The sequence below is a fragment of the Xenopus laevis genome, chromosome 8L (assembly GCF_017654675.1).
Source record: "Xenopus laevis strain J_2021 chromosome 8L, Xenopus_laevis_v10.1, whole genome shotgun sequence".
Classification (NCBI taxonomy): Eukaryota; Metazoa; Chordata; class Amphibia; order Anura; family Pipidae; genus Xenopus; species Xenopus laevis.
In genome coordinates this window covers 59284087-59306203 of record NC_054385.1, presented here as the reverse complement: position 1 = coordinate 59306203, position 22117 = coordinate 59284087, and the positions used below count along the sequence as shown (strand labels likewise).

At 40.2% G+C, this 22117-nt stretch overlaps 1 protein-coding gene across 2 annotated transcripts in view; it reads right to left on the bottom strand.

Annotated features, from left to right (window-relative positions):
* Positions 1–22117, bottom strand: part of dock11.L (dedicator of cytokinesis 11 L homeolog) — a 145907-nt gene that overhangs the window by 91294 nt on the left and 32496 nt on the right. For both annotated transcript variants that reach the window (XM_041572792.1, XM_018229991.2), the window contains exons 10-22: positions 21854–21937; positions 20783–20923; positions 20151–20366; positions 13266–13388; positions 12851–12933; positions 8802–8924; positions 6854–6930; positions 4162–4346; positions 4005–4070; positions 2367–2459; positions 2040–2163; positions 1384–1505; positions 684–767 (exon numbers count right to left, since the gene is read on the bottom strand). In XM_041572792.1, coding sequence (XP_041428726.1) covers positions 684–767; positions 1384–1505; positions 2040–2163; positions 2367–2459; positions 4005–4070; positions 4162–4346; positions 6854–6930; positions 8802–8924; positions 12851–12933; positions 13266–13388; positions 20151–20366; positions 20783–20923; positions 21854–21937 — 1521 coding nt within the window. The remainder of the gene's footprint in view (positions 1–683; positions 768–1383; positions 1506–2039; positions 2164–2366; positions 2460–4004; positions 4071–4161; positions 4347–6853; positions 6931–8801; positions 8925–12850; positions 12934–13265; positions 13389–20150; positions 20367–20782; positions 20924–21853; positions 21938–22117) is intronic.

The window sequence follows — 22117 nt, the reverse complement described above, 5'->3', positions numbered from 1 at the left end:
CTTAAAGGATAACTAAACAATAAAAATCCCATATTTTATATACTGTATTTATTGCACCAGCCTTAAGTTTCAGCTTCTCAATAGCAGCAATGATCCAGGACTTCAAACTTGTCACAAGGGGGTCACCATCTTAGAAAGTGTTTGTGACACTCACATGCTCAGTGGGCTCTGAGCAGCTGTTGAGAAGCTAAGCTTAGGGGTCATCACAGATTATCAATCAGAAAATGAGGTTGGTCTGTAATATAAAATGATGCTACAGGGCTGATTATTAAATTATGATGCTAATTGCACTGGTTTCTGTGTTGTCATGTAGTAATTGTCTGTATTAATTACTAATCAGCCTTATACTGTGACATTTATGTGTGTACTGTATATTTTGAGTCGGTCCCTAAGCTCAGTAAGTGACAGCAGCACAGAGCATGTGCAGTGAATCAGCAGAAAAGAAGATGGGGAGCTACTGGGGCATTTTTGGAGACACAGATCTTCCCTGCTAAAGGGCTGTGGTTGCCATGGGCTGGTACAGAAGCCCAAAACACAATGTACAACATTTCTAGCCTACTTCTTTAGTTAAGCTTTAGTTCTCTTTAAACTTGAAAATCAGCCTCCTAGAGTATGAGTATCCATGTTTCTCTTAATACAACAAGTTTTATGTTATTTAAAAATGGTACAAGTGCTATATTTACCTGAGTATAAACAGTTGACTTTAAGTGGCCTCTGATTTTAAAGAGTGGCTTTGCCCCATCGACCCATTTAATATCACTGCCAACCTGGTTTCAAAAGGAACAAATACAAAACAATTACAACATCATATGATTAAATTAACTTTTAGTATGATGTAGAGAGTGATATTCATTTTAGTGGTTTGAGTTATTTAGCATTTTATTCAGCAGTTCTCTAGTTTGCAATTTCAGCAATCTGGTTTCTATGGTCAAAATAAGAATTAAACATTCTATAACATACTAAAAGTTAAGTAAAGGTAAACCACCCCTCGGAGTTCCATGACCTGTATAAAAACACTCGGCCTTCGGCCTCGTGTTTTTATATGGTCATGAAACTCCTCGGTAACTTATAATATCCTTATATTTTACAAGAGGGGGTACTTTATTCACTATATATATATATATATATATATATATATATATATATATATATATATATATATATATATATATATATATATACAAAAAATGCAAATCTGGTGCACAACAAAAAATGCTATGAAGCCTGTGTGCTGGGCAAAAGGTCATGATAATCACATCAAAAAGATAATATATATATATATGTGTGTGTGTGTGTATTTATATTTACATAAGCACTGGTTAACCAATTGGCACTTGATATAAAATTACACAAAATTATGAAAATAGCTGACAGAAAAGATACCTTTTTTGCATCAGGATTACTGCAGCTCAGATAACCAGCAGGAAGGTTGGCTGAAACAGGTAACTGTTGCTCAGAAGTTATAATGCGGCCATCCTTCAACAAAGGAACCCAGCTGTAGCCAACTAGGGAAAGGGCAAATAAATGAGTGCAGTTTACTACTATCAGGCAACATTCAATGACAGATAAAAAATGAAATATTGGTACCCATTTTCCACCACTAAAACTGCTGCTGTAATAAAACCATGTGAATTTATTTGATAAAGGTTAAACTACTGTCTATCTGAACTATTCATGGGTTTGCGACTCATCGCTCTGTTACATTTTAGCTTATGTGTTTGCAGCAACAACTCCTGTACCACTGATATCAGTGGTCACTGCACCTTGCTGGGCATGTTATTTAACACCCCTATATTGTTTTGAAGGTATACACAAGAATCCTTATATTTAACCAAGTAAATGTGAACTTCAGGAACAGTGCAAACTGTGTCCAGTACACTGGCAATGTAAATTGCATGTAATCACCTTTTTTCTAGCACCTTTATATTAATTGACTCCCTGGAATATCTCTTCTCTTATATTGCTATATTATATTGCTAGTTCAATGTGACTCAGTAAAAAAAAAAGCTTTTTGTTAGTTCTAATGGCTAGCAGCATACCTGGTGTTTCAGGATTCTCATTCTTCTTGCTACTTCCCTTGGAGTTGATATCACAGCTGACATGGTAGAAGGTGAATAATAAATGGTGCTTTTGGTGAAGGTGTAGAGGTAGTTCCAGTTTTATCTGAAATAGGAATCTGGTTTTAGGGTATATATTCCCCTTAAACTTATTTCTCAACTGGCAGAAGATAAGTTATCAGAGAAAATGCAACCCATGTCTGCAATCAGTGGCATGAATGGCGTCTGCCTTTCATTGTGCATACAATTGGATTTTGGAGCACTTGAGTATATTTGGGGCAATTTCAAATAGGGCATGGCTGCGCTTACCTCATCATAGAACTCTGGGCTCTGATTATGGTGCAAGACAACAGCATAGGCATTTCTGCTGAACACAGGTCCACCGGGCTTCCCATAAATGCACTGTAACAAAATAAATAGATTTCTGGTGTTAATTTAGAAGGGTTTCAATCTCCATAATGACAAATGATGGGCTATTAAATTTAATAAAATATACAAAATATTGCTGTTGATATATTATTTTCCTTTTTTTTTTAACCAAAATTGCTTTATTGATTTTTTCACATGTATCAAGAAACAGTACATCATAAAGCATTTATGTAGAGTTGATAATACACAATCTGGCTGAGTATTTTTTACATCACTTTTAGTTTGAATAATGTTATATAGAAACTTGTGCTCTCTAAGGTGTGACTGTTAATTTGTATGGTCTTATGGTTATTGCCTGTTTACTGTGTTATGCTTGCTGCACCAGACGAGGATGAGGGCGAGGTAGAAATTTGGGTTAGCGGTTGCTGCGTGTTTCTGATTTTGGCTATATATTGTTGCCATGGCACCCAGATGATATCATGAGCTGCTCTCTTATTTTCTCTAGTGGCTGCCATTTCTTCATGGGTGGAAACTAATATGAGTAACTCCTGTAGAGAGTAGTTTGTTTTTAGTTTCCATTTCCTGGATATGATTGTGACTGCTGCCGTAAATATTTGGAACAAGAATTTCCATTGTGGAGACTTTACACTAGTTGGAAGTGCATTTAGTAGTGCTATTTGTGGTTCAAATGGAATTGTCCATTCTAAATCAGTTCGTAGGAATGTCAATATGGACTTCCAAAATTCAGACACATGAGGGTATTCCCACCACGTGTTATAACGTGCCTGGGGTATCACATCCTCTCCAGCACTTGTTGGTGTACTGATTTTAGGTCAAAAGTTGTTGCACGATTGCTGCAATTCTCACCGACTGCAATCGTAATTGTTCCGTCACAGTGCTCAGCAATTTCTTGCACTGTTTTTCTTAGGAAAAGTCTCAGACTAAATGTAATTTTTCTGGTTTGTGTTAGAACCCATAATGATTTTTATGACCTTGTTACTAACAGTGTGACTACCTGGTGTGCTAAAAAGGTGTTAAAGGAGAATTCAGCCCCCACTGTGATAAGTCCCCACTGGCCCCCCTGCTAATTGTTTTTTTTTTTTTTTGCTCAAGAAAGTTTATTACAAACCGTTGTACAAGCATGTAACTCACAGGTACATATTCATTACTTTTACATATTAACAGGATATTCACATTCTATAGGCATAGAGTTTGATATAGACAGATATAAAGTAAGTAAACAGCTATGTTTTAAGCATTCATGGACTCTTGCGACCTGAACCAGTTAACCCAAGTTTCTTCTCCCCCTGCTAAGTGGAAAACTGCTCCAACTGTGCATGCGCTAATATGGCGCTCAGTGGGGGGTTGAATTCTCCTTTAAGCATTTTATTAGTATTAACTATAGTGTTTGCATTCACAAATGCTTCCATGTGGCTAATGCCCAGGGTATTACAAACATTTGCAAGTGTGCATGGATAAATGAGTGCACTTGGGAAAAGCCTGCTGCTATAATATCAGTCATTGCTAACTCTCATTCAATATTTATGAACTAGAGGAAAAGATAATGGATGTACAAACCTTCAGAGCTTGGCAGTCAGGCTCATCGGAATCTCTGAACTCAATCAAGACTGCAATGTTCCTGGCCTGTAAAACAGCCACCAGCCAATACAAATTATAATAAGATAATGATTCAATTTAGGGTATGCTTATGCTATGACCAAATGTCTCTGTTCACCTTGGCAAATGTTTTCTGGTTATCATACTTAAGATGCAGAGGATAGACGTAAAAGTGGTTTTTGTAGCTCGTGAATGGATAGCAGTATTTTGTCATCTCTGGCACAAACTCTTCTACCTCAACAGCAATCCCTGGGCTCTCTGTGTTGTATGGCCTTACGGGAATATAGGAAGACGTGGCACAGTCTGAAAAAGAAAACACGTTATATTCTTGATAAAATGGTATGAGAACGCCTGACCACTACTATTTAGAATCAGTACCATTTCAAAATTATTAAAACAATGAGCATGGTTAAATTAGATTTTTAAATACACTTCTCAATACTAATGCATACAATATAATGATGTAAAACATGCCTCAAAGTTGTACTTGTACTCCATTCTTTTAAACACCACTCACAGTTCATTAACCTGATCCAAGTGTTAACTTTCTTGCGGACATCACAGCATTGACATAGGGCATATTAGAGCTCTGATCGTGTTATTAAAACTTTGAGTTAGTGCCCTAATGTAAATATGATTGAAAATATATTTAGCAAAGCCTGCAATTACTGATGTTATGTTTTTTTCCTCTAATGATGAGATACAACTTTACATGGGAACTTGGTGAACTTTAGTATAGGTCAGTGAAAAAAATAGCTCAGGCTGGTGAGGGGGGGATGTCTGCAAGATGAGAAATATTACTATAGTGTTTTTGTTAAAATTTCTGTGATAACGTGAACCAGAAATCCAGAAAAGATTCCAATATGCTGTATCTGTGAAGGCCAAACAGTGACATTCCAGCAGTTTTCAAAATACAGCTCCCATGATCCTTTAACAGTTAAACAATTATGGGAAATGAGATAAACGCCACTCAATACAGTTTTATGAATAATTATTTTGCTTTGATATTAAATCATAATAACCATTATTTGTTAACAAAAATGATAACTGAATTGTAGCTGATATTTGAGGGTTTACAATACAGTCCAATAGAATATGGAGAAGCCGCACACCACACACTCCCAAAGGTTCTTATCCTGGTGCCCAGTGATAGAGGAATCGGCAGCCTCACAACAAGGGTAAGATGAATTTCACCGGCACACAGGAATTGTAGTAGCAGGGCAAGCCCTTGCAATTTTATTATGCAGTAGTGCAACGTTTCGGGTCACGCCCCTTTGTCAAGCATAGTGTGGACAAGTGGTTTACAATACAGGCAATAAGCAAACTGAATGGGAAATGTGCCCTAGCTACAAGTACCAGGTAATGTCAATGCTTCATTAATTTTACAAGAAACAACAGTGAGCTAAATTTATTGGGAAATTTTCTTTTGTGTATACATAGTAGCATATCCACATTTGAATAATACCAGGAATTTCATCTTTAGATCACACCATACCTTAAGCATATGAATAAACCCAGTAGGATTGCATGCAGCTTAGTTACCTTCAGATTCAAGGTATGGAAGCTGAACTTCCCATAATGTAGATCTTTCTGTATAATGGGTTTCCAGATAAGAGATCCCTTACCTCTACTTAATAGAGAAAATGCATTCTACAACAAGCCCAAACAGTGACAAAAATGTTCTGTATCAGTGCTATTAATATAGCAGTGCATTCCTAATTGTAAGCTTCACAAACATTAGTCCAACAGTGCTGTGGGACAACTGGACATATATTAATGCAAGTTGTCCTTAAATAGAATGTCTGACTTGTTTCATAGCTGCCGTTAGGCCCAGTTCATTTATTAACTTTGACCAAAGGTTGGCTAGCAACAGAAACACTTTCAAGATTTTTTGGGTCAAGAATAATGTGCAACCCAGGCAAGGTTCAAACTTTTAGGTTACATTTTTGTTTGGGAAGGCTACAATAGAACTTATTGTATATGAATACAAGTATGGAACCTGTTATCGAGAATGTTTTGGATAAGGAACCTTTAAGTATTTGGATCTCCATGCTTTCAGGGGGGGTATTTACTAAAACCAAAATTTATCTAATTTTTTTATTAAAACAAAAGTCGACCTAACTCCCATCCTCAAATTTAACTCATTTATTAAAAAAAGTCTTGACAAAATCAATCAAAAAACCAGTGCAGATCACAATGTCAAGAAACATCTTCAGGGACATTTATCATTGACGTCTATGTGAACTCAACAGGTTTAGTATATTCGGATTCGGATTTTTAGCAGCTTTGGGGCATAATACAACTCTAAAAATTTGAGTTTTCCCCTTTAAAAACTCAACCAGAAAAAATCAAGGTTTAATAAATAGGCCCCCGAGTCTACTAAAATATCAATTAAACAGTAAATAAACCCAATAAGATTGTTTTGCCTTCAATAAGGACTAATTATATCTTGGTTGGGATCAAGTACAAAATACTATTTTTATTATTAGAGAAAATTGAAAGTTTTGAATTATTTGATTTAAAAAAACAAAATAAAGAGAAGGGCTTCTCATAATTTTTAGCTCTCTGGATAATGTGGTTTAGTATAACAGATACCATACCTGTATATAGCAGCTGATATCTTTTTTTGTAATCCACTTTGGTGCCAACCCAATTCTACAGTCAGTTCCCTACCACAATAGCAATCTGTGTATTTCTCTTACTTATAAAATACTTACAGCATTGTTATTTAAAAACAATAAAACAGCAGGACACTTCTGCTTATACAATTTAATTAATTAATTTATACATTTTCTGATGTTGTTTCTTACTTGAGAAGTCAATGGGAATGCAATCTACTGAAACATTAAGCTGTCCAGGAATAACTTGAAGCTTTGTTTTTTCAGGTCTGTGAGAAGAAAATAAATATCTTAAGAAAACAAATCTAGATACTGATTTTCCTTCTAGATTCAAATTTTTTCCAAATTTGAAGTCAGGTACCATTAAAGGAGAAGGAAAGCTACAGAGGCATTTTATTGCCAATAGATTAGCTGCAATAGTGCAATCTAGAATGCTATATTTATTCTGTAGAATGTTTTACCATACCTGAGTAAAACGCTCTAGAAACTCTCTGTTTGTTTAGGATAGGAGCTGCAGTATTAACATGGTGTGACATCACTTCCTGCCTGAGTCTCTCCCTGCTCTGGGATCAGATTACAGTAGAGATCCCAAACAGTAGAGAGCAAACTGAGCATGCTCTTGCCCAGGGCAATGAGGTTTAAGCTGAAGGCAGGAAGTCTGATACAGAAGCCCATGTGTACACAATAGAAGGAAAGAAATGCAGTGTTTCTTTTGACAGGGGACTCAGAGCAGCATTACTTTGGGGGTTTACTTGTATATTTAGATGGACCTTTCTGATAAGGCTTACTTAGTTTTAACCTTTCCTTCTCCTTTAACATGCAAACAGATGTCTGCAGAAATATCTAACCTAAAGACCTCAACTTTGTGATCTACCATCTTCTGAATCCTTTCAGGTACTTTCAAGATACCTGTCAATGTACTGTATGTGAAAGTAATAGTTCAGCATCAGAAACAACTGGGTGAAGGCAAGCTGAAGCTCCTGGATGTATACACTACCAGGGAAAAGTACCAAAGTAATTTATTATGAGTCTGACAGCGCTGTCTCTAATTTCTTGGACACTATCACAGGGCATTTAGTGATGAAAGTATATTCAACAATATTCACAATGTAGGGCGCTTTCTAAATTGCTACTATAGTGTCAAAACAGAGATGTTAACACATTAACTTGTGAGAGACCCTGTGGATACAATGTTGGGCTCGACCCTCTAGGGACCAACAGAGAATCAATTCCAATCATTCTCCCATGTGTAAAAAAAGAAACTAAGTTTGCCCAGTAACATTAACCTATAGCAACCACCTGCTTTTAAAAAAGAAGGAACATCTTCATGCACTTCGGGGTGCCAAATGTTAGGTACTCCCAAGTATTGACTTACCTGAAACCGGCGGGGGTTATACCAGTGAGCACCACGGATAGTTTTTCTACCGTCTTCCTCTTTCTTCGCACGTCTGCGCATGTGCAGTAGAACGAAAAGCTGAACTTTAACTAAAATGTCAGATATGTGTTTGCCTCTGGAAATTTGAAGAAAGAAGAAGCCGGAAGAGGATCGCTCCGTGTTGCTCACTAGTATAACCCCGGGCCGGTGCAGTTTTCTGCTGATATTAGCACTGGCCCGGGGTCTCAGGTAAGTAATTACATTCACTTGGGGGTGCCTAACATTTGGCACCCCAAGTGCACAAAGCATTTCCTTCTCCTTTAAACATGAGGTAACCAGTAAATTTTACCTGCTAATTGGTTGCTATGGGTTGTTGCAAACTTAGTGCCTTTTATTACATAATACTTATTATTACTTATAAGAGCTAAATAAAGTTGCTGTTGTAAAGTTCTGTGGTAAAAATTAGTGATTGCGATGGAAATGTAATTAGGCTAGTCGCCACAAAGATCCATTGGGAGACTCCCTGGTGATTTGCCAGGCCGGGCACACTCTCTATAGATGATCTCTGTAGTCTCTTATTCTGTGAATCAGGAATTGCTTTATTTAGAAAAAGATAGGCCAAACAAGAACACGCGTATAACATTTTCTTGGCCACATGAAGCCAACTAGTGCCTCAGTACCCTTTATATAAAGTATGATAGTTATCATTCTATTAGAAGAATATAAGCAGCATAAACGATAATACATTGGTCAAAAAAAACATACTTTCTGTACTCTGTCAGTAGCTTTAAGAGGTCATCTGTTGAGAGTTTGCTGCTATCTTGTTTGTATAAAGGAGAGAATTTTGCTTCAGTGTCGAGTGTGCCCTGTGTATCTTTGAATACTTGCCTGAAAGACAAAAAAAAAATATTTTAGTTTACTGCAATGAGTGATGCATCAACATGTTTACACTGATTGAAAACCCAGCTATCTGCCTTATTATGCCCTGACCCCAGCATTTTGAATTTATCTAGTACTGTCAGTGCTAGGTGTAGAGGCAAGAAAAGAGAAATAGGCAGAGAGCAAGTGAACAAATACTCAACTTTGAGGTCAATTCTCAGTTTTCAGTTTAAAGGAATTGTTCAGTATAAAAATAAAAACTGTGTAAATGGATAGGCTGTGCAAAATAAAAAAATGTTTCTAATAGTTAGTTAGCCAAAAATGTAATGTATAAAGGCTGGAGTGACTGGATGTCTAACATAATAGCCAGAACACTACTTCCTGCTTTTCAGCTCTCTTGGTTTCCACTGATTGGTTACCAGGCAGTAACCAATCAGTGACTTAAGGGCAGGGCACATGGGTCATATCTGTTGCTTTTGAATCTGAGCTGAATGCTGAGGATCAATTGCAAACTCACTGAACAGTTATGTCCCATGTGGCCTCCCTTCAAGTCATTGACTAACTCAGAGTTTGAGAGCTGAAAAGCAGGAAGTAGTGTTCTGGCTATTATGTTAGACGTCCACTTACCATATATACTCGAGTATAAGCCGTCCCGAGTATAAGCCGAGGTACCTCATTTTACCTCCAAAAGCTGGGAAAGCTTATTGACTCGAGTATAAGCCTAGGGTGAGAAATGCAGCAGCTTCTGGTAAGTTTCAATCAAAAAATTGAGGGTTTCTTTTTTTTAAAAGTTTTTATTTTTCAATTTTTATAGAATACAAGGACAACAATTGAAAGAGAAGTAAGAAAAAGAAGAGAGAAGTGGAGCCGGGAGAGGAAGAGAATCAGTCAAGCATTGTACCAGATCAATAATATAACAATGTTCGGCAGAGTTTAATTACTGTTCATGGAAAGAAATCCAGGTGCCCCAGACTGCAGTGAATTTCTGGGGACAGCCTCTGGCAAAATAAGTCAATTTTTGGTGTGACAGGGAATTATTGATCAGATTTCGCCAGAAAGTTAGAGTCGGGGGGGCTGTTGCTTTCCAGTTGAGGAGAATGGCTTTTTTTGCATAATAAAGGAGTTGAAGATAGCATAGTCTGGTGTGGTTAGTCATCTCCATCTCTTCTTCAACTCCAAGGAGACATATTAAAGGTGACATTATTTTCGGTAAATCAAGAACTTCGGCAACATAATATATTACATCTCTCCAAAATGACTGAATTAGAGGGCAGTCCCAAAATACATGCATATATGAACCAACATCCCTTTCACATTTAACACATAGGTCCGACAACTGTGGGAAAATTTTGGAGAGTCTGTACGGAGTGAGATAAACCCTATTCAAAAATTTCAATTGGATATATCTGTCCTTGACAGAAATTGTCAGGTCTGGTACCTGTTTAAGGGCTTCCACCCATAAATCCTCCGAGACATTCGGTATGTCCCTTTTCCATTTCCCCAATGTTTTAGCAAGTGGGTCCGGTGAGGACTGACCCAGTATAGTATAGAACTGGGATAGGGGTTTGACTAGGTCAACTCTTCTAAGGTATTTCTCAAGAGTGGTCTCAATTATTTCTATTGGCCTGTCAGGAAATTGTGTTCGAAAAGCATGGGAGAGCTGAAGGTACCTAAAAAACATGGTTTGAGAGAGATGATAACCATCTTTGAGGACTTGAAACTGCTTTATCTCTCCATTCAACACAATATCACTGAGGAGTTTGATGCCCTGGGAAGCCCACAGGGCGATGTCTGGAAGGGAAGAAAAATGTGAAAAGGAGCTGTTGCCCCACAGCGGCTCCCACTTGGACCACACCGAAGCCCGGCCTTGTGCCTGTTTGAGAGCCTTTTGGAAGGAGGAGATCACAGTTAACATAGGAGTGGTGTAGGTTTGTAAGACAATAGTACCCCCGGTATAGGAGGTTGGCTAAAGCCTCTAGGGAACCCATTATATTTGCTTCAAGAATAATAGAGGTGTTATCTAGGTGAGGGGATAACCACCAATGGGCATAGGTCAATTGACCAGCTAAGAAATATCTTTTCAAGTTTGGGAGGGCCATACCGCCCCGAGTAATTGGGGCTTGAAGAATTTTGAAATTGAGACGTGGACGTTCACCTGCCCATAAAAAACGTCTGATAATTCTATCAATGTGATTAAACCATTGGGCTCTCGGGGTTATAGGGGAATTGTGGAGAGCATACAGGAATTTGGGGAGGAACACCATCTTTATTCTACCTGGTAGAGTGAGTGGAAGTTGCGCCCAGATATCGACCTTAGAAGACAAGGCCCTAGTTATCGGGGCAAGGTTGAAAGTCTCGTAATCTTTACAACTTCTAGTGACCATGATCCCTAAGTATTTGAAGGAGTGGACCACTTTGAGATTTCCAATATGTAGTGACTGGTCATTAGGGAGCGGGTCTAGGGGGAAAACAATGGACTTATTATGGTTTATTTTTAACCCAGAGTAAGTGCCAAACTCTTCTACAAGGGCCAGTGCTGAGTCTAAAGCCTCTCCAGAATTAGCCAGATACAGTAACATGTCATCCGCATAAAGCGACACTTTTTCCGTCAATTTACCAATCTGTAAGCCTATTATGCCAGGGGAGTCCCTAATTTGAATTGCAAGTGGTTCAATGGCTAGAGAGAAAAGCAGAGGTGAGAGGGGGCACCCCTGTCTGGTACCCCGTTGTAGCATAATTGGTTCTGAGAGCGCTCCATTCACTAATATTTTAGCTGTAGGATGTCTGTATAAAGCCTTCACCCAGGTCACAAAACGAGAACCAAAATCGAACAATTTGAGAACCTCCCAGAGATAGGGCCAAGAAACCGTATCAAAGGCTTTAGCAGTGTCCAAAGAGACTATTATTCTATTGCCTTTGTTTTCATGGTCTGCTTCTAAGTTATTAAACAGTCTTCTTATGTTTATGTCGGTGGCATTTTTGGGCATAAAGCCCGTTTGATCTGGGTGAACGACTCCCCTTACTACCTTTCTGAGTCTGTTGGCCAGTATCTTAGCAAATATTTTTGCATCACAATTTAGGAGGGAAATAGGGCGGTAGGAATCACAGTTTTGAGGAGCCTTACCCTCTTTGTGTATAAGCGTAACGTGAGCGAGGAAAAAGGAGTCCGGTAGTAAAAAAGTTTCAGAGACTTTGTTAAAGATAGGTTTGAGTTTGGACACCAGTATATTTGAGTGGGCCTTATACCACTCAGAGGGGAGACCATCTGGTCCTGGGGTGCGGCCTGTAGGCATTGCCATGATGGCATCCTTAATTTCATCTTCAGTAATGTCGCTATCCAAGTATTCTCTCATGTCTTGGGGAATGGTGGGGAAGTCAAATTGAGGGTTTCTGCTCCCATTGGAGGTGCCGGCGTCTCGTTTTTGGATGCCGGCGACCATTCTTGGACGCCGGCGAATATTCTTGGAGACTATTCTTGGACGCTGGCGACTATTCTTAGACACTGGCGACCGTTTTTGCGCTTGACCCGAGTATAAGCCGAGGTAGAGTTTTTCAGCATATTTTGGGAGCTGAAAAACTCGGCTTATACTCGAGTATATACGGTACTCACAGCCTTTGCAGATTACATTTTTGGCGAACTAACTATATTAGAGACATTTTTTATTTAGCCAGTTTTTATTTTTACACTGAACTGTTCCTTTAAGGTAAATTAGAAATAAACACTACAAAGAAATGTATTATTCAGTCATACCATAAGTGAATTAAAGAGAATTGCCATTTTGTTGTGGATAGTAGGCCACATACCTGTACACCAAGAAGCTTGACATGGGAACACAGCTGTTATCGTTGCAATGCAATCACTTATAAAAATAAAACTTAGCATTTTCATTATTACGTATATCACTAATCAGTTAAAATACTGTTTAGAAAACTACCTTGCAGCCCAGGCAAATGGCATCCTGTACTGAGCCAGTCTACTGCATGCCAGTTTAGCATTCTTGAGAACCTTTTGGGCAGTCTAAAAAATTAAATTAACAGATTAATAATTGCACCCTTCTCCACAAATTATGCAACAGAAGCAGATCAGTTAAATAATACATAAACTGCAAATACACTATTTTAAAATAATTATTAAAACTGTAATGTTAGCTTGGAATGCATTTGTTAATGTGTCATTTAATTAGAATTCAGCTAATCTGTGATTCTCTTGATGAAAACTCCCAGCATCCTTTGCCAGACAGAGCTGTCATACAGACACAGGGAAATCAAACATGTCACTAGCTATGTGAAAGATGATTTAGATATCTGCCTTCCCAACCATACAAATATATAGTGTAGAGCATAAAATACCTTTGCAGGATCAGAGTTTTTCATATACGGTTCAGCGCAGTGCGTAATATTGCCCTGTAGTACTTTTTCCACCCGCGCTACAAGGAAAATTTCAGGGTGTGGGTTTGTTACTGAAAAGATCCCCTGCAAACAAATACAAATTTCATGATGCAGATGAAGTAACTAAAAGTGTGAAACATTCTAGAGCTGATTCATATTGTGCACTAAGCCACCTACTAAAACTACTAATCAAAACAAAATACTAACATGGAAATAAGCAAATCTCTGCTATTTAGATGAGCATATTTAAAGGGGTAATTCACCTTTGAGTTTTGGTATGTTATAGAACGGCCCATTCTAAGCAACTTTTTCATTCATCTTCAGTTTTTATTTTGTACAGTTTTTAAGTTATTTGCTTTCATCTTCTGACTTTTTCCAGCTTTCAAAAGGGGTAACTGACCCAACAGCCAAAAACCATTGCCCTGTGAGGCTACAATTTTATTGTTACTTTTTATTACTAATCTTCTATTCAGATCCTCTCCTATCCTCTTATTCACACCGCTGCCTTGTTGCTGTAATGGAGTCAGGATTCCAAAATGGTGACCAAGATGGCGTCCAAGATGGTGGCTCCCTGGTTCCTCGCGGACGCAGCCGGATGACGCCCACCTCTTCCCGCACTCTGATTGGTCGCCGGTGACGGAATGGGCGTCGGCGTCAATAATCGGCGCCGGTCGCACACGTCGCGCGTCGGTCGCTGACGTCAGCGCGTCCGCGCACACGTTATGACGCCGATGTGTCCAAAATTGGCGCCAAACCTGGGCCTATAAGAAGGAACTCTGGGAAGTCATCAGTGCCCAATTATAGGTTTTAGCTTGCTATTCCTGGGTGTGTTTCTTGTGATATTCTTGTCTATTTTGTGTACCGACCTCTTGCCTGATTCATCGACTTCGAACCTCTTCTGCCTGGACTGATATTATTGCCTGTTTGACCATTCTCTCGTCTCAACCCTATATGTACCGCGAACTTGGACTTTTGCTACCTCCTCCCTTGGTCCTCACTACCTCTGAGGCCTTTGGCCTTACATTATAATTGGGCCATGGACCCTTCGGAGGAGAATCCAGCGCCGCCTGATGTCGGTGGAGCGCTTCGTGGTCTGGCTTCCCGGATGCAGTCCTATGAGGTACAGCAGTCTCATTTTGGTCAGGCTCTAGAAACAATACTTGCCAAGTTGTCGGCTCTAACCCCCGCTGATCCTGTTCCGGCACCTGTACCTGTGACCCCACTTCACGTCTCCGAGCCCCGCATTCCGGCTCCTCCACTCTACAGTGGTGACCCTGCAGCTTGCCGTGGGTTTATCAACCAGTGCGAGGTCCACTTTGCACTCTCACCCAGTCAATTCGTTTCTGAACGTGCCAAGGTGGGCTTCATTTTCTCCCGTCTGCAAGGAAAGGCATTGGAGTGGGCTTCACCTCTATGGGAGAAGGAGGATCCCATTATCGATAATGCCAGAGCTTTCGTTCGTGAACTACGAGTGGTCTTTGATGCTCCGGGTCGTGCCACTGCTTCCTCCGCACGCCTGTTCCATCTTCTACAGGGAACTCGCTCGGTCTCGGAGTACGCCATTGAATTCCGCACCCTGGTTGCAGAGACGTCGTGGAATAATGACGGGTATCACGCTGCCTTTTACAACGGTCTGGCGATACGCATAAAGACTGATCTGGTGTCCAGGGAAATTCCATCCCGTTGGGAAGATCTAGTCGCCCTGGCCATAAAGGTAGATACTCGGCAGAGGGAGTTTCAAGCTGAACTCGACAAAGTGCGCTCCCCAACCAAGAGATTCCACAGGTTCCAACCTACTCTGGCTCCTCGTTTCCAAAGACCCTTCCTTCCCAATCCGGCTTCCACCTTGTCTTCTCCAAATCCTGCGGCTCCTGCTTCTTCTTCCCTGCCTTCGGAAGAACCGATGCAGATTGGACGGGCTCGTCTGACCGAACAGGAAAAGCTTCGGAGAAGGGCTGCTGGACTTTGCCTCTATTGTGACGGAAAATCCCACTTCGCCTACGAGTGCCCAGTGAAGCCGGGAAACGCCAACACCTAGGTAAGACTGGGGAGACTTACCTGGGTGGAATTGGTCCTTCTCCCCATTATTCTGCTCAACGCTTCCTCCTTCCTGTGCAGATTCGTTTTGGAACCCAGACGATTTCTTCTGAAGCTTTCCTTGATTCCGGTGCAGCTGGGAATTTCATGGATAAAGTCTTCGCTGAAAACCACTCCATTCCCCTGCGATCTCTGGCTGTTCCTCTTCGTGCTCTGGCGATCGATGATCGTCCATTATCCTCTGCTACAATTTCCCACTCCACCGATGAACTTTCCGTTATTGTGGGATCCATGCACCTTGAAAGACTGTCCTTTCTCTTGATCGATTGTCCTTCTACTCCCATTGTACTTGGTTTGCCCTGGTTGAATATTCATAACCCAGTAATTGACTGGGCTTCGTCTCAGATCTCCCGATGGAGTTCCTTCTGCCAACAACATTGTTTACCCACCAAATCCATCATTAAAGTTTCATCTGTGTCTTCTAATTCTTCTTTGCCCTTGGTTTATCAAGCCTTCTCTGATGTCTTCAATAAAAAGTCTGCCGAAGTCCTGCCTCCCCATCGTCCCTATGATTGCCCCATCGAACTTCTTCCTGGAACCATGCCCCCCAGGGGTCGCACCTATCCGCTTTCTCCTTCTGAAACCTGTGCCATGAAGGAATACATTCAAGAGAATCTACAAAGGGGCTTTATTCGTCCTTCCTCTTCCCCGGCTGGAGCCGGCTTCTTCTTTGTAGAGAAAAAAGATGGAGGTTTGCGGCCCTGCATTGATTATAGAGGGTTAAATAAAATCACAATTAAAAAACGTTATCCTCTTCCTCTCATCTCCGAACTGTTCGACCAACTCAAAGGGGCTTGTCTTTTTACCAAGTTGGATCTTCGTGGGGCTTATAATTTAATCCGGGTCAGAGAGGGAGATGAATGGAAGACCGCATTCAACACCCGTGACGGGCATTATGAATATCTTGTAATGCCATTTGGTCTCTGTAACGCCCCCCGCGGTCTTCCAAGAATTTGTAAATGACATTTTCAGGGATTTACTGGGCCAATATGTAGTGGTGTACTTGGACGATATCCTTATTTTTTCCAGGAACCTTGCTGAGCATCGTCTTCAAGTCCAAGAGGTCCTTTCCCGTTTGCGGAGAAATAACCTATTTGCCAAGTTGGAGAAGTGTTCCTTTGAAGTATCGTCCATCTCTTTCCTTGGTTACATAATTTCTCAACAGGGTTTCAGAATGGATCCTGCCAAGATCTCTGCTATCCAGGACTGGCCTCTCCCCACCAGTACCAAAGCTATCCAAAGATTTATTGGCTTTGCTAATTATTACAGACAATTTATCAAGGGGTTTTCTTCCAAAATTGCTCCCATTCTCTCGCTTATCCGAAAAGGGGGTAAGCCTCAGCATTGGCCACCCTCAGCTTTGGAAGCATTCAAGGATCTTAAAACTTCTTTTTCTTCTGCCCCCATTCTCAGACACCCTGAACCATTCCAGCCATTCTTCATTGAAGTTGATGCCTCAGATGTCGGTGCAGGAGCAATTTTGTCCCAAAGAGCGTCCACTGATGGAAAACTACATCCTTGCGCTTTCTTCTCTAAGAAATTTTCCTCTTCTGAACAAAATTATGATGTTGGAAATCATGAATTGCTGGCCGTAAAACTTGCCTTAGAAGAATGGAGACATTTGTTGGAAGGCTCTTCTGTCCCTGTGACCATCTATACTGACCATAAAAATCTTGAATATATCCAGTCACTCAAACGCCTCAACCCTCGTCAGGCCAGGTGGGCACTATTCTTCTCTCGTTTTAATTTCATTCTAACTTTTCGGCCTGGTGCTAGAAGCAAGAAGGCAGACGCTCTTTCCAGAAGTTTTCTTCCTGAAGATCTCTCTTCCGTTGAACCAGAATCCATTGTACCTCCCACAAAGATCATCGCTGCTCTATTTCCATCTTTGGCCTCCCAGTTATTGTCAGTTCAATCTTCTGCTCCTGTAGGAACCCCTCCTGGTGTTGCCTTCGTCCCTCCTGAACTCCGTCATTCCCTTCTGGTTCAGTCCCACAGCTCCAAGCAGGCCGGGCATCCTGGGATTAGAAAAACCACTGAACTTCTGTCTCGCCTTGTATGGTGGCCTTCCCTAAGAAAGGATGTCAAAGACTTTGTTTCTTCTTGCTCTGTATGTGCCATATCCAAGTCTGGACGTTCCCCTCCCAAGGGGTTACTCTTACCACTACCCATTCCTTGTCGTCCATGGACTCACCTATCTATGGACTTCATCGTGGATCTCCCTAACTCCTCTGGTTACACTGTTATTTGGGTAGTAATTGACAGATTCAGTAAAGTCGCACATTTCACTCCTCTTCGAAAACTCCCCTCGGCTCCTGAACTTTCTTCATTATTTATTAAACACATTTTCCGCCTCCATGGTTTCCCTGCCGAAATTGTCTCTGACCGTGGTTCGCAATTTGTTTCCAAGTTTTGGAGGTCCCTGTGTAAAGCCCTGGGTGTTTCTCTTCAATTTTCTTCTTCATACCACCCACAATCTAATGGAGCAGCAGAGAGGGTTAACCAGGCCCTTGAACAGTTTCTTCGATGCCATGTATCTTTGTGCCAAGACGACTGGGCGGATCTGCTTCCATGGGCTGAATTCGCACATAACAATGCCTTACACGTGTCTTCTGAAAAATCCCCTTTCTTCTGTATGTATGGTCCTAACCCTTTGGCTTTTCCTCAGGACTTATTACTCACCAATGTCCCTGCCGCCAATGACCAAGCTGCCCACATGTCGGCACGCCACGGTTGTCAATCTGGAGAAAAGTTCCTTGGTCCAGAAAAGATTCGCGGATCAAAGAAGAATTCATTCCCCTCTGTATGCACCTGGTGACAAGGTTTGGCTATCCACCTGGAACATTCGTCTCAAAATCCCCTCTCCGAAACTTGGTCCCAAGTTTATTGGTCCTTTCTCCATCTCTGAGATCATCAATCTGGTGGCTGTCCGTTTACAACTTCCCTCAGAAATGCGGATTCCAAACGCCTTCCATGTCTCCTTGCTCAAACCTGCAGGTACTTCTTCTTCTTCTTCTTCCTCCTCAGCTCCTGTCTTGGTGGACGGTCATCAAGAATTCGAGGTAAAAAGAATCCTGGACTCCCGAATTTCGAGGGGCACCCTACAATACCTCATTGAATGGAAGGGGTTCGGCCCTGAGGAGTGCTCTTGGGTAAGAAGTGCAGATGTCCATGCTCCTCTCCTGGTCCAAAAATTTCATCGGCAGTTTCCTTCTAACCAAGGTGGTCCTGAGGCCCCCCCTAGGGAGGGGGGTACTGTAATGGAGTCTGAGTCAGGATTCCAAAATGGTGACCAAGATGGCGTCCAAGATGGTGGCTCCCTGGTTCCTCGCGGACGCAGCCGGATGACGCCCACCTCTTCCCGCACTCTGATTGGTCGCCGGCGACGGAATGGGCGTCGGCGTCAATAATCGGCGCCGGCGTCGGTCGCACACGTCGCGCGTCGGTCGCTGACGTCAGCGCGTCCGCGCACACGTTATGACGCCGATGCGTCCAAAATTGGCGCCAAACCTGGGCCTATAAGAAGGAACTCTGGGAAGTCATCAGTGCCCAATTATAGGTTTTAGCTTTATTATTCCTGGGTGTGTTTCTTGTGATATTCTTGTCTATTTTGTGTACCGACCTCTTGCCTGATTCATCGACTTCGAACCTCTTCTGCCTGGACTGATATTATTGCCTGTTTGACCATTCTCTCGTCTCATCCCTATTTGTACCGCGAACTTGGACTTTTGCTACCTCCTCCCTTGGTCCTCACTACCTCTGAGGCCTTTGGCCTTACAGTTGCTAGTGTAATTTAGAGTCTAATAAACCAAATATGTGCTGAACTTCCAAACTGGAGAGCTGCTGAACAAATAGCTAGATAATTAAAATAAAAAACATTAAATTATAAAAAAAAAAACTCAGAATATCACTGTGTACATCATATTAAAATGAAATGTTTAGGTGAACAACCCTTTTAACATAAAGACAGAAGTGCCTGAATCTGTCATCTGTCTCACTTCCGTGTGGCATCAGCCTAAGGATTTGCCACTGTGGCCTATTTAAATAAAAAAAGTTGGAGCCTCTCAAGCTCAATGATCTAATAAACACTCTTGTTTATCTTTACAAAGACCCTATGCTGCCCCTGCCCACTTCACGTACTTACTAAGAGAAAAACAGGTTCTTGAACAGATTTAAACTGGCACCAACTTTTTTTCGTTTTTTAGGTAATTTTTAAATAATGCAGGTTACGATATAAAAATTGTATTTGTATTGTTTGTTTGTGTGTTTGAGTTTATTCACATTTTTCTTACTTAGAAAATGCTAATGAGGATTTTTAAACCTATTGTTATTTTTAGGTTAGAAACAAAACCTAGACTTATTCACTGAAAGTAGGCTGATTGTTACATTAATTGAAGTGTCTATATTGCAACTAAAAGAGTTGAGAAACTAAGTTTGGTAAAACCTTGGTCATTACACATTTTAACACAATTATGCAATATTAACGGACAGAATAATGCATCATATTCAGAGGCATGAGATCATGAATTTTGAGATGTTTAAAGATAAAGTCTGATGCAATTAATTAACTTATTTCATACTTGCAAACTTTAATAAAATACCCCTAAGTGGCTATCTACAGTTTAATGAAAATATATAATGAAATGAAAATAATATGTCATACATACCCTTACGATAGGTCAAGTTAATTACATAACCCCCAAACTATAATGTCTTTTGGAACTATTTAATACATTTAAAATTATTCACCTCTTTTATGTCCAAGAAATGAGATTCAGGAATTCCGTGGATGAGGTTTTCACTGACTGATGCTCTTCTGGAAATTTCTTCTCTAACTGACTGACCTAAAATATTGGGCAACATCTGTCGTACCGCCAGAGGATTCAGGTCCACATGGAAATCAGCAGAGATTTTGCAATTGTTTTTCACATCAAATAATGCCAGATTGACAAAGAAAGGCTCCACCTGGGATTATGAAAGAAATATCTGCATTATTTTCTGAACTGCACACAAAATGGATGGCTTTTAATATTACATTCCATAAATGCTCCAGAGACTATGAATTTGTCTGGTCTCATCACAATTTTTTTTACTGAGGGACATGATCCTAAAATGTGTCGATGTTTTAATCCTATGAAGTGTATGTGCTAACAGAGACTGTGAAGTATCAGGGACTAGAAATAAAAATAATATATGGTTCACATTTAAATATGTATCATGAGGGCACAGGAAGGATATATTGGGAATTTCTTCTTATGACAGCACAGCTGAAGTGAAAGTTTTACATTAAAACAGTAAAATGCACTTCCATAACTATTTGCAAAAAAATATATCGGCTTTGACGGCTTTTAAGAAGAAGTTGAGATTTTCACATCACATACATTTGTTAGTGGTCCATCTGGCTTCTCATTTACATTTCCAAGGACACTGAAGACCAAATCTTGACACTTTGCAATAAAACGCTGGCTGCCTTTCTCTTCGAATGGCCTTATGTCTGGCTCAATGAATGAGAAATCCAATCTCTAGAAAAGAAAAGGTGCCTTTAAGCGCATAGGTATAATAACACTTTTGTAAACTCCAAGCTATGTCATTGATAAGCTATGAAATCCTGCTACACTGTTCCTTGTAGGATGTGCACTCATACACAGCACAGAGGTAGAAAAAAGTAAAATTCATTACTTGCTCAGGCCCATTTACTGACCTGGGCACACATTTGCTAGACTCAGAAGCCAATTGTTCTTTTATTTACAAAACAAATCAGATGGAGCATTGCTCTACTAGACATACACTGTGTGTTATTTTATAATTTGTATTGTTGATTACATAGATCAAATACATCTGTTGCTCCTTTAAAACCTGCTTTCTTACTTCTAACTTTAGTTGTTTGCAAAGAACTACAGAAGATAAAGTCATTTCTTTGTATGGCTGGAGTAAATTACACTGAACTATAGTAAGGGTTCCTATATGAAGCTGCCCTATATTCCCCATTGAAAAATATTGTACATAAATCTGCTTTTTAGGATATATCATTATCTTACTCCGTTTCATACAGCTATAGACGCTTTTCATTTATAATACACTTATGGGACCTGTTATCTAGAATGCTCGGGACCTGGGGTTTTCCGGATAATGGATCTTTCCGTAATTTGGGTCTTCATGCCTTAAGCCTACTAGAAGTTCATTTAAACATAAATTTAAATAAATTTAAAATAAATCCAATAGGCTGGTTTTGCTTCCAATAAGGATTAATTATATCTTAGTTGGGATCAACAACAAGCTACTGTTTTATTATTACAGAGAAAAAGAAAATCATTTTTAAAAATTTGGATTATTTGAATAAAGTGAAGTCTATGGGAGACAGCAATTCCATAATTTGGAGCTTTCTGGATTTCGGGTTTGCGGATAAGGGATCCTATACCTGTACTATCAAACTGTATAAGAGAGAACATTACCTGAACTTCTGAATCAAATGAGAAGATGTTTTGCCGTCCTTCATTTCTGCTTAACTTATTAAGCTGCTCAGTCTCTTTTGCATACTGCCAACAACAATAAAATGTTTGTAAAATTTTGCAGAGGGAGAGTGAACTGCTTTACATTGCAAACACACTATATTACAACACTATTCTTTGAAAAACAGGCTCTAGAGTTAAAATGATATGCAAATGAGAGTTTATAAAGCCTGTCAATTATATCCTTAAAAACAGTGCTTAGTGATG